The sequence below is a fragment of the Eschrichtius robustus genome, chromosome 10, assembly GCF_028021215.1.
Source record: "Eschrichtius robustus isolate mEscRob2 chromosome 10, mEscRob2.pri, whole genome shotgun sequence".
NCBI classification, from domain to species: domain Eukaryota; kingdom Metazoa; phylum Chordata; class Mammalia; order Artiodactyla; family Eschrichtiidae; genus Eschrichtius; species Eschrichtius robustus.
In genome coordinates this window covers 35,472,857-35,485,809 of record NC_090833.1, presented here as the reverse complement: position 1 = coordinate 35,485,809, position 12,953 = coordinate 35,472,857, and the positions used below count along the sequence as shown (strand labels likewise).

The window sequence follows — 12,953 nt, the reverse complement described above, 5'->3', positions numbered from 1 at the left end:
CTGGGAGAGGCAGCCAGAGCTTGTCACACCTCAGGGACTCCTAGACTGGTAGGGGAGCCAGGTAAGTGAATCACCAGTTATAAAACTGAGGGGTAAGAGCATGCTAGGTAGGTCAGCATTGAGCCATGCGAGCTCAGGGAAAGGCTATCGAGACCAGCCCAGAGAGAACCAGGAAAGGCTTTCTGGAGGAGGTGATGGGTAAGCGGTAGGAGTTCATCAGGTACAGAGCAGAGGAGAGTTGTTCCAGGAAGAAGGAACAATATGCAAAGACCTAGCAGATGGGGTGTGAGCCACTGGCAACCCAACTGAGGCAACAGCGAGCCCTCCTCCCCTCCTCTGCTCCCACAGTGCTCGGATGCAAAGCCAAGGGATTCCTTACTCCTTGCTGAAGTCACTGATTCATGGAGTCACAAAGCCGAAAAAAGGCTTTGCGACTGTAACTTCACAAGGGCAGGGATTGGGTTTGTCTGGCTCAACACTGAAACCCTAGCACCCAGCTCAGTGCTTTGCATAAAAACGGAGCTCGGAGCTCAAGGTCCTGTGGGGAAGAAAAACAGGCAAAGGAACAGACACAGAGCACTGTGGGAAGTGCCCTGTGAAGGGTGGGCATAAGCACCTCAGAAGTACAAAAAAAGGGCACCTCAAACAGCCTGGGGGGTCAGGAAGGGCTTCCAGAAGAAAGGGAGAGCCAAGCTGTAGGACTTGGTAGGTAGGAAAAGGGGAGAGAAGGCTACTCCAGGTATACAGGGAACAGTGGGTGCCAAGGCCCCGAGGCAAGACTTCTCTCCATTAACCACCTACTGCATACCAGGTCCTGTGCGAGATTATTCTGTTAGGAGAAGAGAGCTAAAATAGCCCAGATCTTGAGCTGAAGACCACGAAGATACCTCGGGTGGCACCCCCGCCCCAGCTTCCTGCCAGTACCCCCTGTTCATCCTTCAGGGCCCAGTTCCCGCGTCCCCTCCAGCGTGAAGTCCCCCTGCATCTCCCAGGCTGGGTTTTGGCAGCACCCTTGCAGAGTGCTGAGGGTTTAAGGTTCTGCTTCTCAGCAGAGAGGGCACAAGGGCTCTCCTAGGGCCATGCCCTACATAGGCACACACATCACACACACACACATACACACCTTCGTGTCGGACGTGGGCAGCAGCTGCAGCCCGCTACCCCGGTTGCCAATGATGTCGTTTTCAATGACAGTGCTGTCACCCTTGGTGATGATGCCATGGCCTCTGTTGTCATAGATACCATTGCCTCGGAACTCCACTTTGCACTGGGCCTCGACCTTGACCCCACTCTGGTGATTGCAGGAGATGCTGTTGTTGGCCACACGGGTGAGCTGGCTGCTCTGGGCCACAGTGATGCCTCTGTCCCCGTTAGCATGGATCACGTTGGTGATGACATGCAACACCTCACTACTCTGGACATAGAGTCCTGAAGCTGTGGGTAGAGGGGTTGGGAGCAGAGAAAGCACAGGGTGGTCCCAGGGTCACTGCTGACAATACCACTAGGAAAAGCCTTCCCAGAATTGTGCACCCAGGAGAGGGGGAGGGGGAGGAGAGGCAGCAACATGCAGAACCAGCCCTTGGGGATTGCATCTTCCAAGCTGAATGACAGAGCAGGAGGAAACCCAGGACCAGCAAGGAAACTCTGTTCCTTCTGCACCAAGTCCTCATTGAAGTGGCCAGGGAAACATGATGTGAGGAGATTCCTTAGGCTCAGCTGGTCACCTGGCCCAGGCTCTCGTCCTGTGCTGGCATGCCTCCTACAACAGCCTCATCCTACCGCCATCTGCACCACCTGTGACAGGAGGCCACTACCTGCTCAAGGCTGCCCATCCACCTCTAGACAGACAGATCCACCTGCTAGAAAGCTGTTGTTTGTTTTGCTTCCCATTCTGGGCTAGAATCTGCCTCCCTACTATTCTGGGAAGTTTTCTTATTTCTTAAGAAATAAGAAATTTCTTAGCGACACTATGTGTTTGTAGAAAAAAAGCACAAAACCAGCAGGCTTAGAGCCGCGTGGGGAGAGGCAGCATGGCAGGTGGACCCGGGGTGAGGAGGCGTTCTCCCCAGTGCTAAGAGGCACCGGCAGCACCGGGAGGAGGCTGTGGGAGGATGCCCACTGTGGGGTCATGCGGGAGCAGTCTGAGCTGTGAGCTTGCAAGCCCGAACCTTTTGGTGCCAACTGCCTGTTGCTTCTCCTGGCTTGGTTGAGAACAGCAAAAATAAATCAAGTATTTGTGAATTTATGTGGCTTTGCTTGTCCTACTGGACAGCATGGCCATGTAGAGGAAACCCTGAACTGGGAGGGGACAGAACTCATTTTCCGGATAAGTGGGCTGGGGCCACGGGCTACCCATCTCCCTGCCTCTGCCACTCCCAGGGGGATGAGCTTACTAGGGCCCAGGGACCTCTTTTTAACAAGGCTTCCTCCATCAGCCCCCCAGAGTAATTCTGATAATCAGCCAGGTTTGGGAGCTGTGGAGTTGGATGAACTTCACAATAATTTTTTTTCCAATTCAATAAACATCAAACACCTACTATCCTTTTTTTAATCAAGTTTAAGATAACATGGATTTTAAATACTCTTATTTTCTGTGTTCTCTAAGAAAGAAAACCACTGCCAATTAAACCATGATATGCCATCAGCTGTAAGGTGCATCTCATCAGAGATGTTAAAATGTGAAAAATGTGTCTCAGAATTGATTGGAAACGTGTCTGCCAGGTGTGGGATTGGTACTGAGGGGAGGGGGCACCAACAGGAGTGGGATTCAGTTCCTTGCCTCAAGTTCACAGCCTGTCAGAGTTGATGAAACAGCCACAGAAACAAATACAATCCCAGCCCCCCTAACAAGTGCCACTGGGGCTGGGGGAGAGGACAGGTCAAAGGAGAGAAGGACAGAGGGTGAGGGTGAATTTGCAGTGGGCTCCGAGGTCTGAGTTATTTGGGACGTGTGGATGGGAGAAAGGGAATTTCAGGCAAGAGAAACAGCAAGAGAAAGGCAGGGTGGGGTGGGTGGGAACAGAAAAGAATGGATGCACGTCAGGGGCACGTGAAGTCCAGGGCGCTGGGGTACCGGGTAAGTGGCTGAAGGAAGTGGCTGATGAGGCTGGAAGGGACTTAGGGCAGGCAGAGCACGGGAGGCCCTGGAGCAGGGGCTGTGGGGAGGGGCACTCACCTCCGTTGTGATTAACAGTGTTAGACTCGACCAGAGCTGCGGTGATGGGCCGGCGCAGCAGGTCGTCATCCTTCTCCAGCTCCGTCTCCCAGAGGGTGGCGTCCCCGTCCTCACCGAAGTTCTCCTGGGCCCCGTGGCCTCCAGGGGACTCCCCGGAGCCATCCTTCTGGCTGAACACTGCCACTCCATACAGGCCATTGTAGCTGATGTGGTTGCTGGTGACGTGGGGCAGGCTGGACGACATCATCCACACACCACAGCCCTTATTAGCTGGGACAGTGAAAGGAGCTGGTCACTGAGGCTGAGTGATGGGCGAGGCAGCACCCTGTGCCTCCCCGAGAGGGGAAGCAGGAAAGGCGCTGGCCTGGAGACAGAGTCCCTGATTTGCAAATGGCCTCGGACAAGTCACTTTAGGGCCTGGCTGCAGGCTTCTCCTTCATACAAGAGGGGTAATAACAGGTCAGTCTCACAACTGCAATCATTCCATGGGGTGTAAAAGGGCTCTGGGAACTGTCAAGGCCCCACTTCCAGATGAGAAGCACACAAGCCCATGGTGACACTGTCAAAGGGGCCCTCAGAGCTCATCCAGCCCAACTCCTCCCTGCACAGAGATGGAGGTGGCCTCAGTTTGAGTTCCAGCCCTACCACTTCCTAGCTGTGTGACACTGAGCAGGTTATTGAACCTCTCTGTGCCTCAGTTTCCTCACCTTTAAAACGGGGTTACAGGAATTCCCTGGAGGTCCAGTGGTTAGGACTCCACGCTTCCACTGCAGGGGGGCATGGGTTCAATCCCTGGTTGGGGAACTAAGATCCTGTAAGCCACGCAGTGTGGCCAAAAAATTAATTAAAAAATAAAATAAAATAAAATGGGTTTAATAACTGTACCTACCTCAGAAGGTAGTCATGAGGATTAAATGTGCTAATGCATATAAAGGGCTCAGCAAGAGTCCAGCACCTGAATGTAGGTTAGTATAATTATTATTATTATTAGAGATGCAGTCCAGAAAGATGGAAGCTTTGCCCAAAGTCACAGAATGAGTGAGAACACTTTTCCTTCTACGATTACCCTATTTCTCCCATTATATTTTTAGTTCTCTGGATCAAAAGAAAGGATAAGAGAAGTTAGATGTCTATGTGTGAGGAATTAAATGGCCCTGGCCTTACGCAAGATCTACTCCTGCCTTTTGCTGTTTTAAGTGGGGGATAAAGCCCTCTGCTTTGCTGACCCCATAGGGTCAATCTGCATTAGAAGGTGATTTATGAGAGCCTCGTGCCTTCTGTGAGGGTCTATGTGGCTGTGACCCGAGATGGATGCTATTCTTTAAGATGAGGTCTCTGAGGCCCAGGGAAAGGCGGCAACTTTCTCAGGACTCACAGGCTGGAGATGGAACCTGGGCTGCCTGCCTCCAGGCTGGGCTGGGCTCCAAACCCCTCCCCAGGAATGCGCCCTCACCGTAGATGGTGTTTCCTTCTAGCAGGCCTTTGCCTTCATCCCCGACAACAACACCATCGGAATAGCCAAAGCAGATGAGGTTGCTCCTGAGGATGGGGACCCCTCCTCGGCGGATGTCCACACCTCCCCACTGATTCTCTCGGATGACATTTTCTATGGGAAGAGGCAGAAAAGAGGGTCAAGAGTCACCTACAGTGCTGGCAACGAGGACTTGGACAGCTGATAGAAAGGCAAGTCTGGACAAGGACACCTAGGCCTTCCCGTCAGCAGTCAGCACCCCAAACCTTGTCTGGTGTTTGACTTTCTAGGGACTTGTCTACTGTCTGCTTTCCTCAAGGGCAAGGTTCGTGTCTGTCTTGTGGTCTCCTATATCCCCAGCATCCACTGTACCCAGCGGCCTGGAGGATTGATGACTAAGAACAGACTGGCTTTAGAGTCCCTGGACCAAGGCCAGGCAGGACTGTCTGTCCTGGGGGGCCGTCCTTGGGAGGGCTGAAGCAGAATCCAGCCATTCCCCCACACGCCTGGGAAGGCGCTAGCCTGTCCTTCTCAGCCTCAGCTCTGGACTGACCACAGCCTTCCTCTCCTCTCCCCTCCACCATGTCTCTGGGAGTGAGTGGGCTGAAGAGCCACAAGTTAGAAGGGGTGTCCTGGGGCACTGCTGCCCCAGCATGGTGGCAGGGCAGACTCTCAGCCTCCTGCGACAGGACTGCAATGGCGCATGAGACCCTGTGAGGCTGGCCCCTCCCTGCCTGCCTCTGGGACCCCATCTCATACTCCTTGCCCCTTGCTCACCACACTGCAGTCAAATGAGCAACCTCTGTGCTCCTCAGGCATGCAAAGTCTGTTCCCACAGGTAGCCCTGTGTGGAATCCTCGTTCTTTTCCTGGGCTCCTTCCCATCATCCAGCTTCTGGCTTACATGTCACCTTCTCAGAAAGGCCTGCCCTGACCATACAATACTAAATACCCACACAGTTCCTCTATCACCTTATTTTAATTATCTGTAAAGCACTTATCACCCTCAGATATGACTTTCCTTGGGAAAAAAAATGCTTTTGTTTTTTTCCCCTCCTAAAATGTCAGTTCCTGACGGCAGAAATCATGTTTTGTTCACTGCTGTATCCCCAGCTCCTGCATACAGCGTGTGCTCAAAAAACGTCCGATAAATGAAGGAAGGCTGGATCCAGTCAGAGGGATTCACTGGCCCAATATTTACTGAATCTCCTTAATGTCCTAGGTGTGGCTATGCTCTGTGTTGAGGCTACACTGACGTACCAGACAGACTTGATCCTTGCCTTTTAGGACACAGCAAAGGAGACGGACATTAAACAGATCACAAGAAATTAAGGAAAATGTCCTGCAGAGCAGGCCTACTGGGTAGAGTGAGTGTAGATGTATAATGGGAGGTCAGGGCAGACTTCCCCCAGGAAGTGACACTTAGGCTGAGACTCAAAGAATGAGCAGGAGTTGGCCAGGCAGAGGGGAAATGGGGATGGACTGCCAGAGCAGGCACAAGCCCGTAAAAGCCAAGAGGAGGGATTCAGACAGTTTGTGTGGCATGAATGTTTCTGACAGTGTTATGTCAGAAACAGCCATCCATTCAGATCCTGTAAGCACCAGGCCTGGCAAAGAGCAGACCCTCTCTCCCTGCCTGATAAGCATGGCCAGTGCGTGGAGCCGGCATCCCCAAGTGCTAGCCACTATCAAGGAGGCCAGTCTGTCGAGGTGAAGGACTGGGTGGGTGGGAAGCCTGGAACGTTGGCTTGGCTGTGGTCACCGGGGGCTGCGGCTCCAGGCAGTCCCACTCCTACCTGTGATGAGGCCTCTGCCATTCTCATTCACAGCTATGCCGGCTGCACTGCCCTTGAAAATGTGGTTCCGGCTAGAATGGAAGGAGAAGACAAAAGGTGAGACCAGACCAATGTCATGTATCAAAGACAAAGCCCATCCAAGGTGCCTGCCTTCTTCTGTGGGCTTCCCAGATGACTCAGGTCCACAGGGGGATGAAGCACCTCCTCAAGCCCCAGAAGCCAGGCAGTTAGCAATCTTCAGTTACCACTGACACCAAACAACCTACACCTATGCCACAGAAGCACATATCATTATATCCATGTCTCTGCAGCCTCTCTGGACTGTTATCCACATATAAACACCATTTTATTATTTTATTTTATTTTTTATTGATGTACAGTTGCTGTACCATATTATCTAAGTTGCAGGTGTACAATATAGTGATTCATGATTTTTAGAGGTTATACTCCATTTATAGATATTATAAAATATTGGCTATATTCCCTGTGTTACACAATATACCCTTGTAGCTTATTTTATACCTAATAGTTTGTACCTCTTACTCCCCCACCTCTATATTGCCCCTCCCCCCTCCCCACTGGTAACCACTAGCTTGTTCTCTACATCTGTGAGTCTGCCTCTTTTTTTGTTATATTCACTAGTTTGTTGCATTTTTTTAGAGTCCACATATAAGTGATATCATACAGTATTTGTCTTTCTCTATTTCACTTAGCATAATGCCCTCCAAGTCCATCCATGTTGCTGCAAATGCAAAATTTCATTCTTTTTTGTGGCTGAGTAGTATTCCATTGTGTTTATATACCACATCTTCTTTATCCACTCCTCTGCTGATGGACACTTAGGCTGCTTCCATATCTTGGCTATTGTGAATGATGCTACTATGAACACTGGAGTGCATGTATCTTTTTGAGTTAGTGTTTTTGTTTTTGGATATATACCTAGGAATGGAATTGCTGGGTCATACGGTAGTTCTATTTTTAGTTTTTGGAGAAACCTCTGTACTGTTTTCCACAGTGGCTGCCCCAATTTACATTCCACCAACAGTGTACAAGGGTTCCCTTTTTTCCACATTCTTGCCAATACTTGTTATTCGTATAAACGCCATTTTAAACAAATGTCATCATGGTGAACGATCACAGGTAAAGTCTTGGTAGTGTCAAGAATTTCTAGGAGGCTGTGTTAAGCTTGTTTGGGAGTGATTTATGTCCCTGAATCAGATTCTGCCTGTAACAAGCCTACCGTCTTCTGTTTGTATCCAGCAGCTACTCTAGCTTATTTTCTGTTAACTCAGTTGCCTATCCACTGAATGAAAACATAAAATAATGACATGCCTTTTAAGAAGAAAACCAGATTTTAAAAAGCGGGTTTTAAGAACATCAGACAACACATATGTGAAACCCCATGGGCTGGGCTACACACAGCCCTACTACCATGGCAAGGCCTCATAAATGAGTTCCTTAGAACCAGACACCTGAGCATGTTAAAGGACGTGCATTTCTCTCCGGTCTCTCTACCTTGGTTTCTTGCCTGTAAATACAGAGCCAGTCACACCCAGACCCTAGCAGAACTGGGTTATTCCTGGAGCATACACATTTGCTGTTTGTTACTTTTACTACCAGGAATGCTGTGTTCTCCTTCCATACTGGAGGGGCACCGGCCCCCTCTCTTAGGAGGTGCCCTCCTACTTCCTACCATGCATGCAGTGGAAGGATTTAGATCCAAATATTCACCTGGCTCTTCAGAGCCTAACACAGGGCCTGGCTCCTCACAGAACCCCAGTGATTAGTAGTTGGCTGATAAGTCTTCCCATCTCCTAGGGCAGGGTCCAAATGGTTTACTTCCTTCGGGGGAAGTCAAATGCCAACTGCATCTGCATTATGTGTTTGGAGTAGAACAAGGTTAAAAACATCCTTATGTTTTTATTAAGACAGATCTGAAGTATCTGCTTTGATGTGATTACAATTTAATCAGCTGATGGTTACTCTGGGCTTCTAGAATTCAGGGTCAGAGGCAGTCCCTGGGCAAGGCACGCCTCATCCATATTTCTGAAAGCTGTGCCATAGCAGCAAATGCATGAGTGGTATACTTTTAATACAAATCTCACTTACCTTCAGAAAGGATCCATGGCCACTTGGAGAAACATGTATGTGTGTGTACATAGGGTGGGCAGAACAAAGATAAAAGAGGTATCAGAAAACAGTAGGAAAAGGGGACAGATCATTGTTCCAAGAACCAAGGATGGGATATTAATGACAGATGAGCCAGTCTGAGTCCTGTGCTTCCTTGCAGCCAAGGCAAAAAAAGAGAAACACCATAGGTTATATAACTCACCAGCAAAAAAATATGCTGTGGTTTGCCTTATCTAGGCCACTTCAGGGATCTCGAAATTCATTCTGTACCCTCCCACAGATCCCTATCCGCCATCACAAAGAAACATAAAGGAAAAAAGCACAACCTAGTCTCTCAAAGCGACTGTTTTAAAAACCCAAGACACTGATCTGGTTGTAATATTCCTTGCTCAAAACCCTTCAACAGTTCACCAGCACCCGCAAGTTCTGGGTGTATGGCTGCTGTAACAAATTACCACAAACTTAGTGGCTTAGAAACAACACAAATTCATTATCTTCCAGTTTAGGAGGCCAGAAGTCCAAAATGGATCTGATGGGGCTAAATCAAGGTGCCAGCAGACGTGTATTCCTTCTGGAGGCTCTAGGGAAGAATCTATTTCTTGTCTTTTCCAGCTTCTAGAGGCTGCCCATATTTCCTGGCCTGTGGCCTCATCACTCTGACCTCTGCTTCTGTTGATACATTTCCTTCTCTCTGACTCTGACTCTCCTGCTTCCCTCTTCTAAGGACCCTTGTGATCACACTGGGCCCACCTGCATAACCCAGGATACTCTCCCCATCTCAACGTACTTAGTCACATCTGCAAAGTCTCTTCTGCCTTGTAAGACAGCATATGCACAGGTTCCAAGCATTAGGAAATGGATACATCTGGAGGGCCATTATTCTACCCACCACACTTGGTATTCGAGGTCCTCCATGCTCCAGCATCAACCCCACTTTGTAGGCTGATCATCTACTCAACCCCCCCCCGGGCATCACATGCCCAGACATAACACCATATTTTTTACACCATTTCCCCCGGACATACCCCAAATTTCACTGCCCCAGGCCCAGAATGCCTTTTCTATGGCCATAAAATCCACCTCATCCTTCAAGCACAACTCAAATGTCAGCGCCCCACGTGCCCTGCCCTGACTTGCTCAGCTGAAATTGTGGCTGGGCTCCTTCTGCACCTGCATGAAGACCTATAAAGCATATGCTTTGGTGAGTCTTCCCTCATGGCTCCTGTCTCCAGAATGAGACTGCATGCTCCACAGAGCAAAGACTATTTGTACACACTTTTTATACTGCTGTCCCTTTACATGGAATAAACCCTCAAATGTGTGTTAAATGAATGACATGCATACATGCAAACCCATACTCTTATCTTAAGGCAATAATGCAAAAGATGGAAAAAGAGCTCTGTGATCACTGTTTTCAGTAAGCTGTCTATAACAGTGAAAAAATAGATGCCTAGCAGTAATAGGTCCCGCAAGCCATGCGGCGTGGCCAAAAAAAAAAAAAAAAAATCCAGAGGAACAGTAATAGGACTGGTTCAAAAATGAGGGAATATCAAAACAATGGAACAGTTCTGAAACTGTCCAAAGTGATAAATACAGAGGTCCTGCAACAGCATGGAAAAGTACACATGGAATAATGCAGGGAAAAACTCTCAGAATACATTTGCTAAACATTAATGCCAGTGATTTTTGTAAACTGCAGACATAACTATGTGGGTCTTCTACTCAAAACCTTAACGTTCAAGCTGCAGTGACCAAAGGACCCAAGATTATCACGGACAGTCCCAACTTAAGATGTTTTATACTAATGTCACAACTTGTGTCAGACTTTTTCTCAAGCGCCAGTGGGCCGTGTGCTACCCCTGAATCTGCTGCACTCTGCTGCTTTACTCATGCTGCTTCCTTTACTAGGAATGTCCACTCCCCAACTCCATGAGAGTCCAAGCTCTACCCATATTTCAAAGTCTAACTCCAATGCCGCCTCCCAAATGAGGCCTCCCACAGCCCCCTAGTCAGAATGATTCCCCCTCTCTTGGTACCACTTTGATAGTATTTAACACAGTCTGCACCATATGATAGATGGGAAGGCAAATCCATGGCCCCTCCCACCTACAGCTTACACCACTGATTGATCACGGCATGCTTTCATGCTGAGGTCAGATGTAGCCTCCAGATCTTAATACAGCATCCCAGGTAGCCACAATCAACTGACCAGAGTTGTCAGGTGAGTTGAAATCTCTATGCCATTCCTATCTTAGCATTATTTCTGAGCACACATGTCCTCCAGACTAAAGTAAGCTCCTAGGGAGCGGAGTCTGCCCTTGTTTACCTTTGTTATCATTATTAGAAGTGCTCAGTTATGTTTGCTGAATAGAATGGCCCCACCTAGTTAACTGGAAGGAAACACAGACACAAAAGCACAGAACACAGATGCAATACCACAAAAGGTTGTGTGACTGAGGTGGGATTATGGGTGAAGTCTGTCTCTTCCCTGCTTGCATCTGTACAGTTGTTTCCATAAACAAAAATGGTTTCAAATGAAGCAAAGACAGAGAGTAGGGAAACACAGAGATCAGAGAGGAAAGAGGGACCATGGGTGAGCAGGATGGTCTGGGTACAGTGGCACATACCTCACGACTGGATTTCCGTGGTACAGGATGTAAATGCCAGCCTCCTTGTTTGAAAAGATTTGATTGTTCCGGATGATGCCTTTCCCATTGCCAAGGACAACAATGCCAGAGCGAAGGCCGTGGTGGATCTGGTTACACTGAAAGTGAACATGAGACACCAAAGAAGGCAGCTCAGACACGCCACTGAGAAGCAGAGTGCTCACTGCTGCCCCACAGCAGGGCCAGGATGAACCAGCAGAGAAAACTACATTGCTGGAAGATCCCTAGCACAAAACAAAGTGAATGGGCTTCCCTGGTGGCGCGGTGGTTAAGAATCCACCTGCCAACGCAGGGGACATGGGTTCGAGCCCTGGTCAGGGAAGATCCCACATGCCGCGGAGCAACTAAGCCCATGCACCACAACTACTGATCCTGTGCTCTAGAGCCCGCGAGCCACAACTACTGAGCCTGTGTGCCACAACTACTAAAGCCTGTGCACCTAGAGCCTGTGCTCCACAAGAGAGGCCACCACAGTGAGAAGCCTGTGCACCGCAATGAAGAGTAGCCCCAGCTTGTCGCAACTAGAGAAAGCCCGTGCGCAGCAACAAAGACCCAATGTAGCCAAAAAGTAAAAAAATAAAAACAAATAAATACAATTTTTTAAAAAAGAAACAACAACAACAAAACAAAGTGAATGGACGTGGCCCTGCCCTCTCTGCACAGGTGCACACATTGACACCTATGAGGGAGACTCCCAAGAGAGGAGTCTTCCCCACCCAGACTCTTGGGATGTAGTTATGCTGGCACTTACTGCTGAGGGCTCCTGCCCTTCATCTGCAATGCACACTACTGAAAATTTCTGAGCCTCCAAAGAGTCCCCAAAACACACGATCATTGGCTAGGCCATGTCACCCCAGGGCCCAGGGCGCCCACCTCTCAGGAAGGGGGCAGTGCCCCAGTACATGGGAACTCTAAGCGCAGTCCCAAGGGGCCACCCGGGGAAGGAGTGGGTCATTGGCTTCTAGTCTTCCCTTCTCATTCGGGGGGGACCTGTGGAAGGTACAGCCCCAGGGACCTTAGGTTCCCATGAGGCATGAGGTCACCAGAAGGTGTACGAGCTACAAGGACCCTTGGAGATTTTCATACCGTGCAAACAGGGAAACAGGCCCAGGGTCATATAGTATGTTTGTGGCAGGGCCGGATCTGAAACCTAGTTTTTCTGTTTCTCAGTCAGTTAGTTGCTTTTGGACAGTGATGAAAATTTTAGGTTATAATAAATTATAATAAAATTGTTTCACTCTTAATTGCTAATTTACAGCCTAAATACAATCCTATATTTAAACCAGAAAGCTAGCTGTTTCTCTTCCAAAATGATTTCACGGAAACAAAGTTCTAGTTTGCTTTAAAGTGTTTCATGCTGCAAGCTCTCCTATTCTTACTCACTTTTCAGATTTTCCCCTGAAGGATTTGGCAGACTCACCAGGGTAACCGCTGCCTACAGAAGTCCCTCACAGGGTTGAAAAGCACAAGGAGAGAGGTGTAAGCAATGGTATTTCTATCCTGCACTGTTTCACAAAGGCAGGTAATACTCCCTTCCCCCTCCACCTGCTAAACTGTCCTGTCCCCCCATCCCTGGGAAGGCAAACTCCTCTCATCTCTCTGGCAACAGTGGCAATAATTTCCTAAGCCAAGGCCATGCATCAAATATCAGTTGTATGGCAGAAAGAGTGAGAGGAAGGGGCTGGCAGAGGACACTGGCCAGGCATGTCTCTTGAA

At 49.0% G+C, this 12,953-nt stretch overlaps 1 protein-coding gene across 8 annotated transcripts in view; it reads right to left on the bottom strand.

Annotated features, from left to right (window-relative positions):
- The window catches only part of FBXO10 (F-box protein 10), a 72,531-nt gene that overhangs the window by 16,012 nt on the left and 43,566 nt on the right, over positions 1 to 12,953 (bottom strand). For 6 of the 8 annotated variants that reach the window (XR_011075104.1, XM_068552075.1, XM_068552078.1 and 3 more), the window contains 5 exons: positions 11,199 to 11,335; positions 6,442 to 6,512; positions 4,629 to 4,781; positions 3,176 to 3,445; positions 1,124 to 1,434 (listed from right to left, as the gene is read on the bottom strand). Coding sequence is in view for 7 of the 8 variants with exons in the window: in XM_068552075.1 (XP_068408176.1) it covers positions 1,124 to 1,434; positions 3,176 to 3,445; positions 4,629 to 4,781; positions 6,442 to 6,512; positions 11,199 to 11,335 (942 nt within the window). In the remaining variant the exon portion in view is untranslated. Of the gene's footprint in view, positions 1 to 8; positions 830 to 1,123; positions 1,435 to 3,175; positions 3,446 to 4,628; positions 4,782 to 6,441; positions 6,513 to 11,198; positions 11,336 to 12,953 lie in introns of those variants that run through there. The other 2 variants (XM_068552074.1, XM_068552077.1) reach the window with 2 other exon arrangements.